The 20,553-nt window shown below is 42.5% G+C and overlaps 1 protein-coding gene across 1 annotated transcript in view; it reads left to right on the top strand.

Annotated features, from left to right (window-relative positions):
* Window positions 1–733: 733 nt before the first annotated feature.
* The window catches only part of QRFPR (pyroglutamylated RFamide peptide receptor), a gene marked incomplete at both ends in the record, with an annotated part of 31,370 nt that continues 11,550 nt past the window's right edge, over window positions 734–20,553 (top strand). Inside the window, one exon of the mRNA XM_084251727.1 lies at window positions 734–1,073. Within this exon, the coding sequence (XP_084107853.1) occupies window positions 734–1,073 (340 nt within the window). The remainder of the gene's footprint in view (window positions 1,074–20,553) is intronic.

Genomic DNA, 20,553 nt, shown 5'->3' with positions numbered 1-20,553 from the left:
TCTCCTGCCTCGCCCGCTGCTCCCCTCAGCAGTGTATTTCAGTCAGTCTGCCTGTTCTGTCCCCTACTCTGTCTCTGTCTCTGGTGCGTCCTCTCACCCTCCCGCGCGCATCTGGCCTGTACCCCGGTTCTTGAATAAATAAATCTTTAAAAAAATAATAATAAAATAAATCCCATTCTGCACTGGCTAGTTGTGGCCAACACTTCCTAAGAGGAGAAACCGTGAGACTGAAAAATCTCAGCACTGTTTCTCACACAAGCGTGACCTAGTGCAAGAGAAAGTCTCCGGACACAAAGAGAGGCAGCCAGAGAGGGATTCCTGTCTCGCCCTGAGGTGCGCAAGGGGCGTCAGCGCCGCCGCTGGGAGGTGAGCCGCGCGCGCGCCCCACCTCCCGGCTCCAGGAGCAGACGGGTGCGGGTACCCCGCGGTCAGAAGACTGGGGAGCGCCCGCGACTGCCGCAGCACTTCGCCTTAGAGACAATCGCGAGAACTTTCTTTGAAGCGCGGACATTTGGGGATGGAGTCCCCCTGGCTTTGGCTTCCCTCCCCTTGAGTGAAGATTTGATCCCCGTGCGGTTTCAGCCTCCCGAACCTCCCGGGGTGCAGTCACCAGCCCTCGGGCGCACCTAGGTCGGGAGCAGCCGCCGGCCGGTCCCCTCGCAGCCGCGCCCCGGTGGTGAGCCGGGCACGGTGCCGGGCCAGGCGGGCGCAGGCGGTGCCCGGAGCGCGCGGCATGCAGTCGCTCAACATAACCCCGGAGCGGTTCTCCCGGCTGCTGCAGGACCACAACCTCACGCGGGAGCAGTTCATCGCTCTGTACCGCCTGCGGCCGCTGGTCTACACCCCGGAGCTGCCAGGGCGCGCCAAGCTGGCCTTCGTGCTCACCGGCATTCTCATCTTCCTCCTGGCGCTCTTTGGCAACGCGCTGGTGGTCTACGTGGTGACCCGCAGCAAGGCCATGCGCACCGTCACCAACATCTTCATCTGCTCGCTGGCGCTCAGCGACCTGCTCATCGCCTTTTTCTGCATCCCTGTCACTATGCTCCAGTACGTCTCCGACCACTGGCTGGGGGGTGAGTCTGTGCGCCCTCCTGCTGCCCCAAGCCCCGGGCTTCCAGGGTCCCGTGCGCGCTCTTTTCTCACTCCCTTATATTTCTCCCACCACTAAATGCATATATTGCCCTTTCTGAGAACTTCCTCACCGCACACACTTGGAAATAAGTTTGGGTTTTTTTGCGCCTTTAGGTTCCGACCAGCGATTTTTTTTTTTCCCCTTGTTGCTCAGAGTCACAGCTTAGGGAAATGCTTAGGAAAGGTCCGGAGCGTAAGGTGGGGCGTCGCAAGGTTTTCCAGGCACTTCAGCTCCCTTTTTCATAAAAGCAGGATTTCCCCCTGTTTTTGAAATGTAAGATAAAAATGTTTCAATGGATAACCTCACCAGCGCCCCCCCCCACCCCCCAGGCTCTCCCCAGCTGTCTCTGTAACTTCCAGATGAGGGTCTGTATCCCGGCACACATAAGGCTTCAAATTCTTCAGCAACAAATATAACACATTCATAGAGGGGAAATTATCTTTCTCTGGTCCCTTTTTAAAAACTGGACTGACAGAGTCATGGAGGAGAGGGACATAGAGAACACAGGTCCTCCTGACCGACAGTGGATTAGAGAATTTCTTTTCCTCTTATAGAAACTGGTGGATGTGGCAGCCAAGCCAGCTGGAGACACTGAGGTGGAGCAGTGTGGGACGCTGGGAAAGAGACACTGCGCTTCCCCAAAGGAGCCTGGTTTTTCCAAAACAGCAAAGAATTCCTTGTAATCTAGGTGGACTAGTGCCATGTATTTTCCCCAGCCCTTCTGGTGTCCCTTGGGAGGAGGCACTGCTTGTACCCCCATTTTGCTGGGTGGGTATTTTTTTGTGACCACATCAATATTCTTGGAAAGCAGTTGGAAATACAGAGAGAAGGAGAGAAATGGATCGTCAAGCTCTGCCATGGTCACTTCTTTGTATTCCTTTTAATCTCATGGAGAATGTTTCTTCCATCTCACCATTTCTGACTTGAGATCTTTAGAAAATTTCCCTGGCATTGCTTTGCTCCATGAATGTGCAGACTTTATTGTTAATGGTTCAAAATGTTAACAGCATAGATTCCCATTTCACCTATAACATCAATATTTCCAAAATGCATTAAACATTTGAGTACACAGCACTGACTTGGAAAGTGACACATAAAGAAAAAAGTTGCAGGCAGTTCTACACATTATAGATTTTCTTATCATTCTGATAAATAATTGTAACTAAAATAACTGATATTATAGAGTTGCCAGGTGCTACTAACTCCATAAAATTAATAGTAAAACTTTTGATCAACATATATAACCTTTTATTTTGAGAGAAAGTCAGGAATTTTCCATTCCAAATGCTTGTGAAGGCTTGTGCATGTTTGTATTGTGTAACTGGATCTCCATTTGTAAAGTGACCATAGTGAAGCAAAGTGGGATCTTATACTGGGAATCAAAGACCTGGGTTACTACTTTGGTTCTAAAACATCTTAATTTAAGGACCTCAGTTTTTTTTTTAAAAAAAAAATAGTAACAGTGATTATAGAAGGTTGGGGTGCAATGAGGTAGATCTGTCCTTGGAGAATGAAGCCCTGGAAAGCTTAGAAGTGACATTCCCCTGAGAACTTAGGTAGGTATTGCAAAAATTTTTCCCAAATTTTGTTTTTTTCCCTAATTCAATGAAAACATTCCATTTAGCTTCTAACTGCTGAAAAAAGGGTGATAATTACTTATATATTTTATAGGTTTAATGTGAGGATACAGCGTGTTCATAAAAGTGCTCTGAAAAAAATTGACCATGAAAATGTATTATTCTACTAAGGAATGTTTAGAGGGAGGTGGTCTATGTTTATCTGGAACCGGATTTGTAGAGATAAATATTCTTATGTAAATCGAGAAAGCAATAGCCAAAATTGCAGTTCCATGAAGAGAGTCAGCAAGAGGTACTAGAGATAGAGACAAACAGAGATCCCTGTACTTCAAGGATCAGATAAATAATTGCAAAACTCCCCTGGCAAATTAGCAAAAGAGAGTTCAATGGGATGCAATCTAACAGCTGAAAATTAATTCACAGTTTTTATTATTTCATGAAGCTCTCGTGGCCTTTCTTTAAGACAAACAGAGCATTTTACCTTGGGAACCCAAAAATAAATATAGCTCATATACGACTTTGTGGGTCTTAGAGAATAGGAAATATTCCCCAAATGAGCAATATTGGGTTTTACAAGAAGATCCACTCCGCTGTGGGGCATGGAAGGGTCAGGAACACTTTACCAAGACAGAGCTGTTGGAGTTGGATCTTGAAAAACAATTTGGACTGCTTCCAGAAGAGAACGGAAGATGGTGTGTGTTTTAGAACCAGGAATCAACCCTAAGTTTGGAAAAAAGAAAGAAGGTGAAATAGTTCAAAAAAACATATGTGAAGCATTTCAATAATATACCATTTATATGTAAAAACTGTTAGGAAATGACACTTGTAAAGGAGGTTAGTGTACCTGGAGAGAATTTATATTAAAAATTATGCAGACTCTAGAATATAAATACCCCTCAGATTCCTTCAGGGTAAGGCAGGAAATGAAAACAAGGCAGGGAGGAGCACCAGTAGGCCTCAGTGGCAGGAGGAAGACTTGGTGCCTCTCCTGCTGGGGGCAGGTTGCCTGCAGGCAGGGCTGGGTGCTGGTGGTATTGTCAGATCTGTTCTTGTGGTCATTGTCATTGCATTTGTTTTTTCAGTAGTTGTTACAGAAAGTTGGGAACACGAATGTTTAGGATGACATTTCATTTAAAATTTATAAATAGGCAATGAGGTGAAGGAAATGTCTCTGTGGGTTTGGCACAAATCATTCCTGGGCGTCAGTCTGTGACTTCTCTACAAAGCCTGTGTCAAACACTGTCACAGTGGTAGGGCTGCAACGACTAGGTTTCTCCTTTTAACACTCAGCTCCCCCTGAGGAAGACCACCACTAAGGAGTCAGAGCTCTCTGTCAGACTAGATTCCAGGTGATTCATTTACACATGAAATGCTGAAAGGCACCACTTCAAATAAAGGCTCCAGACCTGGCTGCACAGAGGATCTCCTGAGGAGCATTGACAAAGGCTCCCTGCCAGCCTTGTCCACAACAGTTACAGGGAACTGTCTGGAGTTGTGATGACCAGCAGGGGTGCTGACCAATGGTACCCACTGTGCACGTGGCTACCCAGGTCCTCATTCAGGGACATATTGGCTTGAAATTGGTCATGGTGGGAATATTTACACTGTGGAAATCAGCAGCTATAACTTGGGTCTTTTTTAAAGAGCCAAAAAAAAACCAAAAAAAAAACAAAAAAACAACCAACCAAACATAAAAAACAACAAAACAAAAAACAAACCTATTGTTTTCCGGCTTAGCACGGAGCATTGACATTGAGTTTCCTCTTGAACCGTGATGCACCATGAATGACAGGTGAGACAAAGTGTATTCAGGGACGTTCAGTTTAGTTTCACCATTACACTCTAGTCTGAAGGAGCCACTATCAGCATCAAGGGTTGCCAAGACCTGAGCATGGAGACCAGCTCAGGCTCCATCCCTTCTGAGGACCTCACATCACCAACCTGAGATGATCTGTTACAGGGCAGCATGAGGGGCACCCCAGGACCCCCAAACCTGCCTGCTCTAACTTGATCCTGCCATCTGTCATATAAAGACAAAACTTATACTCTAATGTATAAGACATTCAATGGAAAGGACCTTTAATACCATTAGTGTGCGATAGAGAGGAGAGAACAGAAAGGACAGAATAGTTTCCACACAAAACATCCAAAGTTACCCATCCCTCGTGAGTAAATGCCCAGACAAACAGGGTTGGCCCAAAGCTGGACCACTGAGGCCCCAAAGCTTGTGGCAGTACAAGGCACCTTCCAGGGGGCACCCATAGGAAAGGGGCAGAAGGGGCCGGGCAAGTCTGGGATGGAAGGAGCAAAATCAAAATCAAAATAAAGGCTGCCATCAACTTCCCCACAGCCTCACCCACATCCGTTTCAAGTGTCTCCTTCCATGTCCCCCAAGTCCCCAGTACAAGTCCAAGGCTGAGCAGCAGGCGCAGCTCCTTCACATGTCTCTCTGCTCCATGTGCCTCCTCCAGGTCTTCTTGATCTCCTTCCTCCGTTCTCCGAGTCTTGACACCAGCTTCTCCTCCCTGCTCAGTTCCACCCTTCCTTGGGTGGGGCAGGGAGACTGGAACCTCCCCTTTCCCTGAGGACTCCCCTGTTACACCTCTACCTTCACCCACCAGCTGACTCACTCCCACATGACTGCCAGAATTTCTTTGCAATATGGAGCTAGCAGGAGGGGGTTCTCTTTCCTCGAGTTTCAAAAATGGCATTTGCTTATGACTTTGCTTTTATTACTAACACAAAGATGGGTTGTATTGCCACAGCAGTTACAAGCCCTGCCTGGGTTCTGTCTGCAGTCTGCTCTCACCCGCTTGGCCATCCTTCAGCAGTGAACTGGCCCATTGAACTTTTGAGGCCATGGAATTGACCAGTCATTATAGCTGCAGCCTGTTTTTCTCAATTTGCCTTTCTTCCTTCTCCTTATTTAAAAAAAATCTCTTCCTCTGAGCCTCCCCTGGTGGCACAGGCGGTTGAACGCTGCACTGCGAAGCTGTCCTTAGCCTCTGCAGTGCAGGTTCAATCCCGGCCTGCTGGTGAGGGTCCCACATAGCGGGACAGACCTCTCCTGTCTTGCCCGCTGCTCCCCTCAGCAGTGTACTTCATCAGTCTGCCTGCTCTGCTCCCCGCTCTGTCTCGGGTGAATCTTCTCACCCTCCTGCGCATCTGGCCTGTACTCTGGTTCTTTTATAAAAATAAGTAAATCTTTTTAAAAAATAATAAAATAAAATCTCTTCCTCTAAACATATATAATGTTCCTCCAAATTCACTGGCTGAACACACCCTGGTGTTTTTTCCAGCTAAAGTCTTGCTTTAGCTGGTATAGTCTTGCTTCCGACCAATGCTCCCAAACACTCTGCCTTCCTCCCTATGTCTCCATAAATGTCTCTTTTCCTTCTTTCTGTTTCTCTCTGTCTCCTTCTTTACGGTCAGCTATTTCATGATTTTTTCACTTCCTCTTATTATTTGATGGTGTGTCTCCAGAAGCTTTGTACGCCGACTGTTTTCTTTCATCATTTATTTTGGCATAAAGGCTACAGACAGTACTCTCATCTCTCTGCTGAGGTTCCTAAAATTAGTATCTCATCATTATCGGAAGGCACCATCTCTCACCTGATCTGAAGATGAGGCATTTACACAGGGATTCTGATCAGCATGCAACAAACATTCCCTCACCCCATCTCAAAAAAAGAAAGAAGCTGCATCCTTGTAGAACAGCCAGGTATCACTTAGAGCAAGAAGGGGAGGAAAATATTCAAAAAAAAAAATAGAGAATGCAGGGGATTTTGTTGATGTCAGGGTTCCTGAGGCGCATGTAATGCAAGTGTTGGGGGATGGGGGTCTGAGTCATATTGGGGGACTGTTTGGGGTCTGGATTGGGCCCAGGCATGGGGGATATTCTAGCAGAATGGGACTGACACTGACTGAGGTAAATGGGGGGATTTATTCTGAAGACTTCCTGGGAAAAGGAGGGAAATCTGTTCTAATTCTAGCATTCATCGGGGGTGTTGGATGAGGAGTGGAGTGATGGCCTTGCTAATAGCCCAGAGGGAGAGGATGGTGTCCCCTGGTACACATAGAACTCTGTGACTCTCCCTGCAGTCCTGCTGTGGGCAGTGAAATGAATTTTCTAATGGTGCCTGGCAAATTGACTAAAAGTAATTCCAAAAAAAGAACTCCAGAAATACCCTAAGTAATGACAGCATCATTGGGAGAAGTGCACATATCACATGTTGACTGATTAAAGTCTCAGTGGTAGTTAGAATTTACTCGATAATCAAAGTGAAGATTCAAGCCCAGGAAATTGCCTGAAAGGTTTTTCTCTGCAAAAATTGTTCCAGCCGTCACAAGTTTATATAGACAGGGATAGTGAGTCGTAGGTGTCAAAAGGTTTAATTATCATTCATAAGGGGGCTTCTGGTTTTTTACCTATAGGCTTATATCTTCCAGTTTCTTAAGTGATCTTGACCTAAAGAAATGTTGATACTACACATGCTCAGAGACAGGACAAATGCTAGGGTTAAAGCACTTGTCTGATTTCCACAGGATGGATTGTGCAGATGTGTGTGTTGGGTCCTCATTGTTCAAAGTTTCTTGACCTGGCTCCTTGGTCTTTGGGGCAGGGTGGGTGGTGGTGGTGGAAAGGCTGCTGTAAGGCAGGCAGCGGACTCCCACATGGTCTTAAAGCCTATGCAGGTGGATTTGCTCTCTTACCTGTTAGGCCGGGGAAGAGGTACCCAGAACATTCATAATATGTTCACACACTTATATTTACCACATTGGAAGACTGATTGCTTAGGTAAGAAAATGTAACAAAATGGTCTGGCTGGTGGCACAAGGGGTTAAGTGTCAGCACTATGAAGCTATCAGCAGCTACTGCTGCATGAATTCAATCCTTCAATCCCCCCAGGGAGCTGACCCACCTGGTGCAGCAGACCTCTCCTGTCTCCTCCACTGCTCCCCTCAGCAGTGCATTTCAGTCAATCTCCCTGTTCTGCTCCCACTCTGTCTCTGGTGAATCCTCTCACCCTCCGCGCCTCTGGCCTGTACCCTAGCCCTTGTATGCATAAACAAATGAAATAAATCTTAAAAAAAAAAAAAATGTAACAATTTTCTCAGCAGCTGATTCGTCTCAGGAATGGGTCTCAATATTGGTAACATAAAGAAATCATCTGTGGGGTATTTTGAATGATGCTTTCTTTGTTTCTATATGCTAAGATACTAATTTGATTGATCTGAGTATAATACCCTGGTATTGGATTTTCAAAAGTTACTCATAGAAAAGATTATTTTCAGCCAAGCTAGAGATTCTCTGATGTTATATGAATGTTGACAGCACCAAGACTTGGGCTCTTACAGAGGCCAAGAGAATTAATAGATGTGGAAAGCTTAAATAGCACAGTTCCCATCATCTGTACCAGTAGAATACAGTTACATTTAAGAGATAGCAACTGGAGTCAGAATGCCTAAGAAATGCAGGATATATATAAAATGAGGCTCCACATGGAGCTTAGACAGAATTCTTTCATTGTGTAAAGCCAATTACATCTTTATTAAAGGCCATAAGGATGCAGTCTATTTGGGGGCTTTTCAAGATGGATTTGGAAAGAAGTAAAAAAATAACAAATGTTGGGATATGACAGATGAGTGGAATGGAATACTCACACACAATGTCATACTACTCCACTACATATTAAAAAAAGGGTGAAATCTTGTCGTTTGCAGCAACATGGATGGAGCTGGAGGGGACTGTGCTAAGCAGTGGAAGTCAAGAGAAATACAAATGATTTCACTTGTGGAGAACATAAGCAAGCAAATCAAAGGCCTGGACAAAATGGAACCATCCAAAGCCTAAAAATCTCACTGCAGAAATGAGTCTACCAGAGGGGCAGGAAAGTGATATCAAAGGGTGGAAGGGTGGGCCTCCCTGGTGGTGCAGGTGGTTGAGCCCCACACTGTGAAGCTGTCTGCAGCCTGTGCAGCGCGGGTTCGATACAGGCCGGACAGCAAGACTCCCACATGGCACGGCAGACCTCTCCTGTCGCACCCGCTGCTCCCCTCAGCAGTGTATTTCGTCAGTCTGCCTGTTCTGTTCCCCACTCTGTCTCCGTTGAATCCGCTCACCCTCCTGCACATCTGGCCTGTACCATGGTTCTTGTATAAATAAATAAATCTTAAAAAAAAAAAAGGGTGGAGGGGCCCAGCAGATTATGGTAGAGGATTGTGGCTGCTTAGGTGGTGGATGGTGACATGCATCTGAAGAGGTGTGAACCTGTACCCTAAATCATAGTGTTGTAAATCAATATTACCTCAATTTCAAAATGATACACTAAAACAAGAGATAAAAACATTGAGATATAAATAAGATATGCAAAGAAACAGTGACTTATTCTTTCTGGAGACTCGAACTGAACCACATACCAGCACACCACAATGAGATTTTCAGCCCTAGTTGTTGGTGTGGGTAGCTGACAAGAAGCAAGGCTCCCGAGCTTTTTTGAAACAGCTTCCTTTTCCTCCTTAACAGATAAAGTTTTGGATAAGATTTCTTATGAAAATATATACTGCATGAAAAACTGAGGTGTTTAAAGACTTCAAGCTGATACACTGTGAAGTATCCGGATTATTAATGGAAGTTGTTCTTTTTTTAAGATTTTTTTATTTATACAAGAACCGGGGTACAGGCCAGATGTACAGGAGGGTGAGAGGATTCACCAGAGACAGAGCGGGGAACAGAACGTGCAGACTGACGAAATACACTGCTGAGGGGAGCAGCAGGTGAGACAGGAGAGGTCTGCCGCGCCCTGTAGGATTCTAGCCGGCCAGCCTGGATCGAACCCGCGCTGCAGAGGCTGTGGACAGCTTCACAGTACTGCGCTCAACCCACTGTGCCACCAAGAAGGCCCCTAAAGGAAGTTGTTTAAATTGTATATTTGATGACAATGAAATAGGACAAACCTGGGGACCAGAGCTCACCTGTGTTCTTAGGGACACAGGATACAATCCAAAAACAGACACATAGGGAGAAACAGTAGCAGGATGAATTTATACAGGGAGTGAGAGGAGGCAGAGCTGAGAGACAGAATTTACAGACGGCCACTGTCTTAGCTCTCATAGTGTCCACTGAGCAGACACTGAGGTGGAAGCTGAGGCTGCACATGGCAAGTTGGTGGCTTCTTCACAGACACCCCCCAACACCCCCAGCACTGTCACATTTCCCTACCAGCCCCTGCTCAGGGGGTGGAGTGAGGATAGTTCCACCTTCTCTCATCCAGGTACCACTCAGTGACCTGGAAGTTGCTCCTCAGTGTTGCTCTGATAAAAAATTTCAAGTCTTTGGATGAGTTGAAAGCAAGTTCTTCGGGTCTGTTTTATCTATTTATTTTGACTATTGTTTAGAAAATATCACTCACACTTATGATAATAATTTTTCTTTTCTGTGATTTTTCAGAAACGTTAGCGTTCCCACAGGAATTTAAAAATGTGAAATTGCTGTAAAATTAAGAGTATTGTGGAGCTTTGTGAAAGCTGTTTAACAGGAATGGTTTAAACTCTTGATGAATAGCAAGCTCGTTAACGTAGAGACATATGAGAGATTACAGAAACAAATCCAAGGGAGAACAACAGCCACGGTGATGTGAAAGGAAGACAGAATACTATGCCGTGAGGCCAGCCACTGAGTGTTCTTTCCCAGAATCAACTATCTACACACTCTGAGAAATCGGTAAAATTGCTAAATTTTCTGAGGAGGTAGGAGGGTGGTAATGGTATTGCCTCTACTTAAGACAATAGCATTTTATAGTTAAATTTAAAATAGGGAAGGATTTAGCAATGAGAAAGTTAAAATTTTTTATTGTGCACTTTGGAGGCACATAAAAACCCTACTTTTATATAGTTATTTGATGTTTTTAGAATATAGCTCCATTTATAGTTATTTGACCAGTGCTGCTTTATTAAGATTCTTGCTTGCAAGGAGAAAGCACAACTTAAGCTAGCTTAAGAAAAAGAGGGATATTCTGTCTTCTGGAACTGAAAGGCTCGGAACTAGGGCTGAATTCAGGCATGCCTGGATCAAGGTGATCCAACCATGACTTCAGAGCTTTGTTATTCTCCCTCTCTGTGTTCAGTTTCATTTATTTCTATACTAGACTTTATTTCTTGGTTGTCCTGTGTCAGGTAGTGAGAAAGATTGACCCCGTGGCACAGGCACACATTTTCTTTAAAACTTAAGTGTCTATCCATAGATGAGTGGCTAGATAAATGTGGTATACATATACAATGGAACACTACTTGGCCATGAAAAGGAATGAAGTTCTGATACTAAGCATTATGCTAAATGAAATAAGCAGGCATGTTTTATATGACAGATTTTTACATGATTATGCTTACATAAACTATCTAAAATAGGCAGATTCATAGAGACTAAATAGCTTAAAGAGCTAGGTTTCTTTAAAAAAAAAAACAGATTTATGGGCCTCTCTGGTGGCACAGGGGGATAAACACCGCACAATGAAGTAATCCGCAGCCTCTGCAGCATGAGTTTGATCCCCGGCCAGCCAGGGAGCAACCCACATGATAAGGCAGACCTCTCCTGTCCCGCCCGCTGCTCCCCTCAGAGTGTATTTCAGTCAGTCTGCCTGTTCTGCTCCCCACTCTGTCTCTGGTGGATCCTTTCACCCCCCACATTTCTGGTCTGTACCCCAGCTCTTGTATGCATAAACAAATAAGTCTTTACAAAAAACAGATTTATTTATTTATGCATACAAGAGCTGGGGTACAGGCCAGAGATGCAGGGGGTGAGAGGACTCACTAGAGACAGAGTGGGGAGCAGAACAGGCAGACTGACTGAAATAGACTGCTGAGGGGAGCAGCGGGAGAGACAGGAGAGGTTTGCTGCACCATGTGGGTTGCTCCCTGGCCGGCCGGAGATCAAACTGCAGAGGCTGTGGATTGCTTCATAGTGCAGTGCTTAACCCCTTGCACCACCAGGAAGACCCACAAAAGAGCTAGATTTCTGTATGATGCAAATGTTCAGAATGGATAGTGGTGATGTCTTCACAACACTAGATATAATTTATGCCACTAAATTATATACTTGAAAATTACAACTTTTATGTTTCTATATATAGTATATATGTGTGTATGTGTTTGGGGGGGTGGGTGTGTGTATTCGCTCATGTTATTGCCCATGGTCTTCCTGTGGGACCAGGGACACAGGGACATGACACCATATAGGACGCCTTCTGTCATCTGTGTAGGTAATAAAACTCATTGGCTCCTCGCTGACTGAAACCCTGTGACAAGTGAACTCGACACCGCACCACAGTGGTGCTCGGGAATGCTACTGCTTAGCAGGAGTTCTGCAGGAAGGAGTGGGGGCGGAGCAGCATATTTCATAGAGTCACCCACACAGTCTGTTGGACATAGTTCCTCCAAGGAGGCTGCAAGCTCTGTGACATGTCCTCGCCTTGATTTCTCTGACATCCTCCCACAGGGCCAAGACTCTGGAGCTAGGTTTTTCAGGATCAAGCTGAACCATGATTCAGAATGACTTCTCAATGCCTGCCTCCCTGGCCTGGGATGGGTGCTGGCATCTCTCTCCTCTCCCACCAGGCTGACATATCCCTTCACAGATCAACCATGTGTTGCTCTTCCCTCTGCACTGCACAGTGACTGCCTTCTAAATGCTCAGCCATGACTGAAAGGCTGGTGGATGGGGCCTGGAAACTTCATCTCAGCAGTTCTCTTTTGGTCTGTGTCACTGAAAATATTTAACAGAAGCTCAATCTCTTGTTTTCTTTCCTATCTTAAAATTAAGGTTTGCTAAGATTAGTTCTGAGGTACCCAAGTAAATGTTTATTGTTTTTAGCTAGCTATGCAAAACTATATTTGTTCTTTCTGTGGCTGAGTTTCTAAGAAAGACATCACCTGGTGTATCAGAAAACTGCAAATTATTAAGGACAAATGGAAATCTCCTTGAAAGATAATATGTTCTCACATTCTGGGAGAAATAGAAGCAATAGAGAGACAGCTTGATGTAGTAAAAATGAACATGTACTTTAGAGTCAGTCAGTTTTGGGTTCTATCAATAATTACTGTCTGTCATCTAAGAGTTACTGTATTAAGTAACAGTTATATTTCCTAGCATTATATCTGCCCCTATGGGGAAAGCAAGCAGAGGTTATAAAAAATGGACCATGATTCTCCCCAGTGGTCAGCAGAAAAGCCAATAAAGATGCAAGTTACACATCATGCTGTATTTCAACAAAAATGCTAACATAATGCCGTTCTTCTATTTTTCCATTGGATTATAATATGAAGCATATAAGAGATACATATTCTTACTTATAAAGCATTTAACCTATAAAACTGGAAAGTTTCTTGTAAAATATGTGTGAAAAATTTACAAAGCTTTTTCCTTGTCAAAATGAATTAACTGCCAATGTTATAGGCTGGCAAACAAGGTGTCCGATGCTGGGATAAATATTTAATTGTGCTTTGTAACCGATTCCTTGTCTGTGAGTTTGGAAAAACCTAGTCCACCTTTCAAACTGCTGTGAGGATGGGTGAGATCATGAGTAACAGGCCTGGCATGATGAAGGCACCAGGAAAGGGAAGCTGATGTGGGATCACAGGGCAAAGTGTTACTATTGAAAATGTTAACTACATTCATGTGTAGAATAAATTGTATAGCTAATAAGGGTGACAGAGTTTTTAAAAACTGTGATAGCAATATTAATAATATCTCAAATATACACAGTATGCATTTATACAGAAGAGTATAAATAGTTCTGTCCATTTATGGCTTGCTTTTGTCCAGGAAATCTTGAATAATTACCAGGAAAATATTTGCCAGTTTAGTTTTGATGGCTAATTGGTATGCGGCATGGTTGTAAATTTTTGGATTACAGTTTAAATTCTGTAGCCATCAGTGTGAAGAGTAATGAATGTATCATCAAACCTATCAGGAAAAAATTTTTTTTTTGAAAAATAAAAGAGCAAGTACATCATGTCCTCAGATTCAAAGAATGGAAAACAGATCGTGCCATTTGATGAGAGAATTGGAAAGCAGTTGGAAGGGGGAGGCATCTTGCTGACAGTGAGGGGAGAAATTTGTAGCCCCATTAAACAAAAACTATTGCATTTAATAAAAAGCCCAAGCTCTTGGATTAGGAAGTGCTGGGGCCAGCATTTGAGCCCGGGAAAACCACATCAGTGCTGGGGTTTTTCACCACAGTGGGTGTTCTGGAAAGGGTGCAACTTCTTTTTTCTTCAATGCATGGTGCTTTATCACTGGCTTCTGCACCAACTGCTGCCTGCAGGGTCAACCTCAAGGTGTCAGCCACAACTTGAGGACCTGGGGACAAATCTCTGAAATGAAAAAGTTGCCATGGCCTTTTCTTCAGAAGACTTCATGAAAATAGACTCTTGCAAATTGACAGTCAGTGGCACTGCCCATCATTCCACTACCACTTGGACCCCTAATTCTGTACAGATTCAGAGAAACCCAGACCACTGAGGTATAGAAGTACCTGTCAACATGTTCCTCAGATTAAATGATGCACCTGGCTTTTCAAACTTCCCTTTACTGCAATAACCACAAACAATAAAGGACTTACTATGAAGAGAATGAATTTTATTGCAACAAAATCTAATCTTAGTCTTAATATGAACTTGATTCAAGCAGTCATGTTCCAGTAGGTTCTGAGGAAGAAACAATGGTAATGCATTTTAAAAGAACAGCCTATTGAATGGGAGGCAATATTTGCACATTATTATACATCTTAAAAGGAACTGAAGGCGCAAGGGGTTAAGATGCAATGTATGAAGCTGTCCACAGCCATTGCAGCACGAGTTCGATCCCTGGCCAGGGAGCTACCCACGTGATGAGGAAGACCTCTCCTGTCTCGCCCGCTGCTCCCCTCAGCAGTGGATTTCAGTCAATCTGCCTGTTCTGTTCCCGTTCTGCCTCTGGTGAATCCTCTCACCCCCCGCATCTCTGGCCTGTACCCCAGCTCTTGTATGCATAAATAAACAAATCTTTAAAATAAAAGGGGGGATACTGAGTCCAAGATCTACAAAGAATTCATATGATGCAACAAAAAGAAAACAAACAATCCAATTAAGCACTGGGCAGAAGGTCTGAATATATGCTTTTCCAAAGAAGACATACAGATGACTGACAGACACATGAAAAATGCTTATCATCAGTCATTATAGGGGAAATGTGAGTCGCACCTATGAAAATGGCCCTTATCAAAAAGGCCAGAAAGAACATGTGTTTGAGAGGATGTGGAGAAACAGGAACCCTCCTATACTGTTGCTGGCAAAGCAAAGTGGCCCAACCTCTGTGGAAAACAGTATGGAGGTTTCTCAAAATATTAGAATTAAATCTACCATATGATCCAGCCACCCCACTCCTAGGCATCAACCCAAAGAAAACAAAACTATTCATTTGAAGGGATAGATGCATTCCTATGCTCATTATAGCACTATTTACAATAGCTAAGTTATGGAAACAGCAGAAGAACTGATGAATAGATTAGGAAAATGTGGTATATAAACACAGCGGAAGAGTACTCAGCCATTAAAAAAAAAAAAGATGAAATTTTACCATTTGGGACAAGATGGCTGGAACTGGAGGAGATTATGCCAAGCAACACATCAGGAGAAAGACAAATGCTGGATGATTTCTCATATATGGAACATAGAAAAACAAGAGAAAGGAACTAACAAAACTATACCGAAACGAACACTACAAATCTACTGCAGAATTGAGGCTCCCTGAGAGCGAGGTTGGGAAGGGGTAGGAGGCCCAAAGGTCCATGTTGGAGGAAGTTGTTCTTTTTTTAAGATTTATGAATCACATACAGTGCTGTCAACCAACATTACCTCAATAAAAATGAACACAATAAGTTTTATTTTTTTAAAGAGATTTGGAAATTATCACAGGTCTACTGCTTAAAACAATTAAATTTTTTCCTTTTCTCATTCTTCACCATTCTCCCTATTTTCTCTCTCTCCTCTCCACGCCCCTCCTTCTCCCTCTCTTTAAATCTCAATTTTATTCATGTAAATCCCCAATCTTAATATCTACATCTAGAGAGTGAAACAGTCCAAAGAAGTAAATACCTTGCAAGCATAGTTAAGGAATGAAGGCTTGGGGGAGAAAGAAACTAGGAACACTCACCCATTAATAAATTTTATCTCAGTTTTATTGGTTTGTCTTCATGTTTCCCAGTTTCTCATAAGCCCTACAGCCCTCACTCTTAATGACTTTTCTCCATAACCTCTGGCTTCACCTCCCATTGAACACTTAGTCATTTCCTTATTCTTAGCCCTAAAAGAAGGAATCCAATTAGCTTAGACTTTGGGTCCAATATGATCCAAGCAGCAAAAATAGCAGAAAGCGAAGGAATCTGATTGGCTAAGATTTGGGGTCCACATGGTCCAGGAAGCAAAGGGCCACGGGGAGTGGGAGGTCACCCCTTCCCCTAGCAGGCCTGGCATATGAAGTAGGTACAGTTTGGGCCTTCCTTTACAATATATCCCTAGAGGTTGCAAAATCCACCAGGCATGCAAGGACTCAGAAAGGTTAGTTAAGTAATCCATTTTTTCAAAATTTATCGATGAAATTCTCAAGATTTTAGAAGAACAGCTCTCTGTGATAGAGTGGCAAAATTATTTCATTAACAATGATGGGAACTTCATGTTAAATAAGTATGAACGTTGCTTAGTAATATATACTGAATTTGGTTTTTATCTTAACTTCATTTGAAATGGTCTTGTAGAAAATAAGCCAAAGAAAAACTTTCTGTGCAGGTAAAGCAACTCTGCCATGTCCCCATTTTTCAGTCTTCTTAGAGAAGGGTACAAAGTAAAAAACAAAAACAAAAACTAAAACAACTTTAAAATGGAAGAGAATCGGGAAACTCCCTAGTTTTCTATTATTGTCAGAATATTTTGATTTCAGATGTTACTGACAGATGGAAAGAAGACTCTATGAGGATAGAATTTGACAATTCTCCATTTACAACCTTATGAAAATCTCTAGCAGAAAAAATTATCATTGGGCCTCCCCTGGTGGCGCAGCGGTTGAGCGCTGGGCTGCGAAGCTGCCCGCAGCCTCTGCAGCACCGGTTCGAAGCGGCGAGGGTCCCACATGGCGCAGCAGACCTCTCCTGCTGCGCCCGCTGCGCCCCTCCACAGTGTATTTCGTCAGTCTGCCTGTTCTGTTCCCCGCTCTGGCTCTGGTGAATTCTCTCACCCTCCCGTGCTTCTGACTGTACCCAGTGCTTGTATAAATAAATAAATCAATCTTAAAAAAAAAAAAGAAAAAATTATTAAGTGAAAGCCAAAACTGTATACTAATCTATCTAGTTCTACATGGTTTTTAGCCATCTTTCAACGTGTTTCAATTGGAGGTAATGGCAATGTAAAGTATTGCTGACAAGCGAAGTTATTTTTTCCTTAAGGTTCCCGAGGTAAAGAAGTAAATGAAATTTAGCTGCTCCACTGGTAACTATAAGGTGCTTTATTTTGAAGCAAATAGTATTGGTGCCTTTTAATTTGAAAAAGGAGCTGCTACTTTGCTAAAACAGTTCTTCCAGCACTAAAGGCCTGTGGGTCATTTAGGACTAACTGGTGGCCCAGTTACCTTGGTAATGTGAATATATAATATCAGCAAATAATATTCTCTTGGAACATGGTGGAAACACTTCAATGTTTTGTGCTCTTTCCTTGCTGCTAATGACTGGCCTTGGGACCTGCAGCATCAGTTTACTTGCAATATTGTTTGAAGCACAGACTTCAGGACCCCATCCCAGACAGACTGAATCAGAATTTGTATTTTAACCAAAAAAACCCCAGCTGGTCCATACACACAAGGACGTGTGAGATCCTCTGGTGTATAATATACTGGTGCTTCTGAAGAAGATGGGATTCTCATCAATGAGAGTCTCAGCAATTAGACTGGCTAATTATTTCTCTCCAACTCTCCATCTGCTCTACTGCAGAGGCAATTACATCAGTAACCAGGACTTAGACCATTCGAGCTTCTATTTTCTAAGTCATCTTTATGTCAAAGATGGAGCAGAATACAAAATCTGAAGAGGTATGAACCTGTACCTCTGAATCATATACAGTGTTACAAACCAACATTACCTCAATAAAAAAAAAAAATGCAATCAACTTTACTTGTTCATTTGCTTTGTTGATGATCAAATTCAGGTGATGTGAATTAAATGGGTGAAAATTTCTTCAGAGTAAATAAGTTTTTATGCAACTGTCTACTCTCATTTTAAGGAATTACAATTTTCCTTATAGTCTTCTGGATTATCAATTGCTTTTTTCTTCTTTCTGTAAACTATGCCTGGATTTTCAGAGTGAAATCTATGGGACATTATTGTCAAAGTACATTACTTGAATATATTTTGATAGTATTTTAAAAAATTTGTTTATTCATTATTTACTTATTCAGTTAATATTTATTATAAAGCTAGTATATGCTTGGCACTGTGTCAAACTCAAGATTCAGGGATGAACAGTACATTTTGTATAAAAGTCTTGAGAGATGTCAGATCTCCAAGAAAATGTAAGTAGTTCTCTATGCCCTGATTTTAACCTGCAGGGGAAAGTAAGAGATGAAGCTAGAGAGAAAAGGAAGATTAAGTACAAGAGTCAGATTAAGATTTCATGTGGGGGCACAGTCATCAATACTCTGAGGGAGTGAACTTCAAACTAGGCCTTCCTACCTGTAAATGATTCTGAACTTTATTTGATGAGGTAGGATTAGCAGTGTAAAAGCAACAGAAAGATAATAGAGTAGGAAATATCAAAAAGCATTAATACTGCAATATTTTGGGTTGTGCACACACGTGTATATATACACTTATTTATACAAGCACAAAGAATTATCTTTAAATTATGTGCGCATGCGCGTACATGTGCGTGTGCTTGTGCGTGTGTGTAATGTAAAGGTATTTCATATTGGGGGTCATGATCAAAACCAGTTCTATAGGAGGAGTTTAGTTAGAACAAGCACAGTGGACCATAAGCAAATTAAACCCTTCAGAAGTCGGCAGTTCTGTGATTCTGGTCCATAGCTACAGAGACAGTGGCAATACTTTGTCTCACAACTCTTAGATTTGGGTGACTAAACTGCAGGAATTGATGATGTGATTTATAAGGAACTCAAAAGTTGAAAAAGTGATTAACCTGCCATTCATTACTAATAAAGTAGAAGTTTTTAATCCATCTTGCAATGGGTGGTTATGAATGGGACTGTGGCAATTGCCAACATCTCGATTATGTTAACAGGCCTAAATGGCTGAGTGAAGAATGACTATTTTATACTTGATTTTCAGCTAGGATCCCTAGTTCTCTGTTTTTGTGACTTCAGTGGAAACAGAATTGTTATTGGAGGGAAAATGCATCTTGTTGTCTTTTGGATAATATACATTTTTTGGACTGTGTTTTAACTACAGAGCTTACTAACCTGTAACTTCATCTCTCAAAGAAATTGCTTGTGAAGAAATTCTGATTTTGACTATATTTAATTTGTTTTCCCCAATCTCCTCCTATAGGATGTGGTTGAGGTGAATAAGGTAAGATCCAGGATGCAGTAAGTTTGCTCACTTGTAGCTGCTTAAGAAACATGTTGGACCAAAAAAATAGAAACTTATAGACTGCATATCAATTGCATGAAGAACAATTTTGTTTTGGTGTAGGAAATTAAGGCAATAATACATCAGATTGTTTGAACAACCATTATTCTACAATTTGGTTGATAAAGGATTCTTTCCTTTATAAAGCTGAAAATATCTATTCATGTTTCTTTTTTTTTTTTTTTTGACCAACCTTGGCATAAATACTTCAGAGTGGTTATCATCATTAGATACTTTCAAGCAATTACAGCTCATTAGACCATTTTCTAAATTAAAGAATGTTTAAATTTTTTTTTGACACATGAATTCCCTGTTTCTTTCACTAAGTCCTTTCTACAAGGATTTTTTTTTTTTTAAAGTCACTATTACAACACAGTGACAGCAAATAATGGTCAAATTGTTCTCAATTTTCAAGTTCCATTTTTTTTTTTTATAGAGGCATGCTTTATTTATTTGTTTGCTGGTTTGTTTGTTTGTTTTGTTTATACATGCACTGGGTACAGTCAGAAGCGCGGGAGGGTGAGAGAATTCACCAGAGCCAGAGCGGGGAGCAGAGCAGGCAGAAGGACCGAAGTACACTGCTGAGGGAAGCAGCGGGCGGCAGGAGAGGTCTGCGCGCCATGTGGGACCCTCCTCCGATGGCCGGGGAGCAGCCGGGGATCGAACCGGCGCCGCAGAGGCCGCGGGCAGCTTCGCAACCCAGCGCTCAACCGCTGCGCCACCGGGGAGGCCCTCAAGTTCCATTTTTAAAGATAAAGATGTCTTGTCTTTATATGAATCATTGAGATCTACACTGTATAACAGGGGTGAGGGTGATGGCAGATATGGGTAACTGAGAGAGTGGGGCCCATTCATGTCCAGAACAGTGAGCTCATATTCTAGATAATAAAGTTGTATAAATAAGTTAAAGATAAAAATGGAAAGCAATAAAATAATTACAACAAAGCATTTGTTCCTAACCCAGTAGGCAGAGAATTACTATAGTTTTTTTATGCCAGAATCAGATGTAATAGAAATGGAAACAGCAGTGGTAGCAAATTGTAATAGTAGGGTTTGGATTGTGTTATCCTAGAGTTAACACACACAGAAGGAATGCTGACCTTAGTATTCTGTTTTAGAAATCCACCCTCTGGAGAAAGGTAACAAAAGAGAAGTATTATCAAATAAGTTTACTTGGTTA

Source organism: Talpa europaea, assembly GCF_964194135.1.
Source record: "Talpa europaea genome assembly, chromosome: 13".
Lineage (NCBI taxonomy): Eukaryota > Metazoa > Chordata > Mammalia > Eulipotyphla > Talpidae > Talpa > Talpa europaea.
Note: the sequence above shows the minus strand (reverse complement) of the source record. Positions and strands in the feature narration are given on the sequence as shown.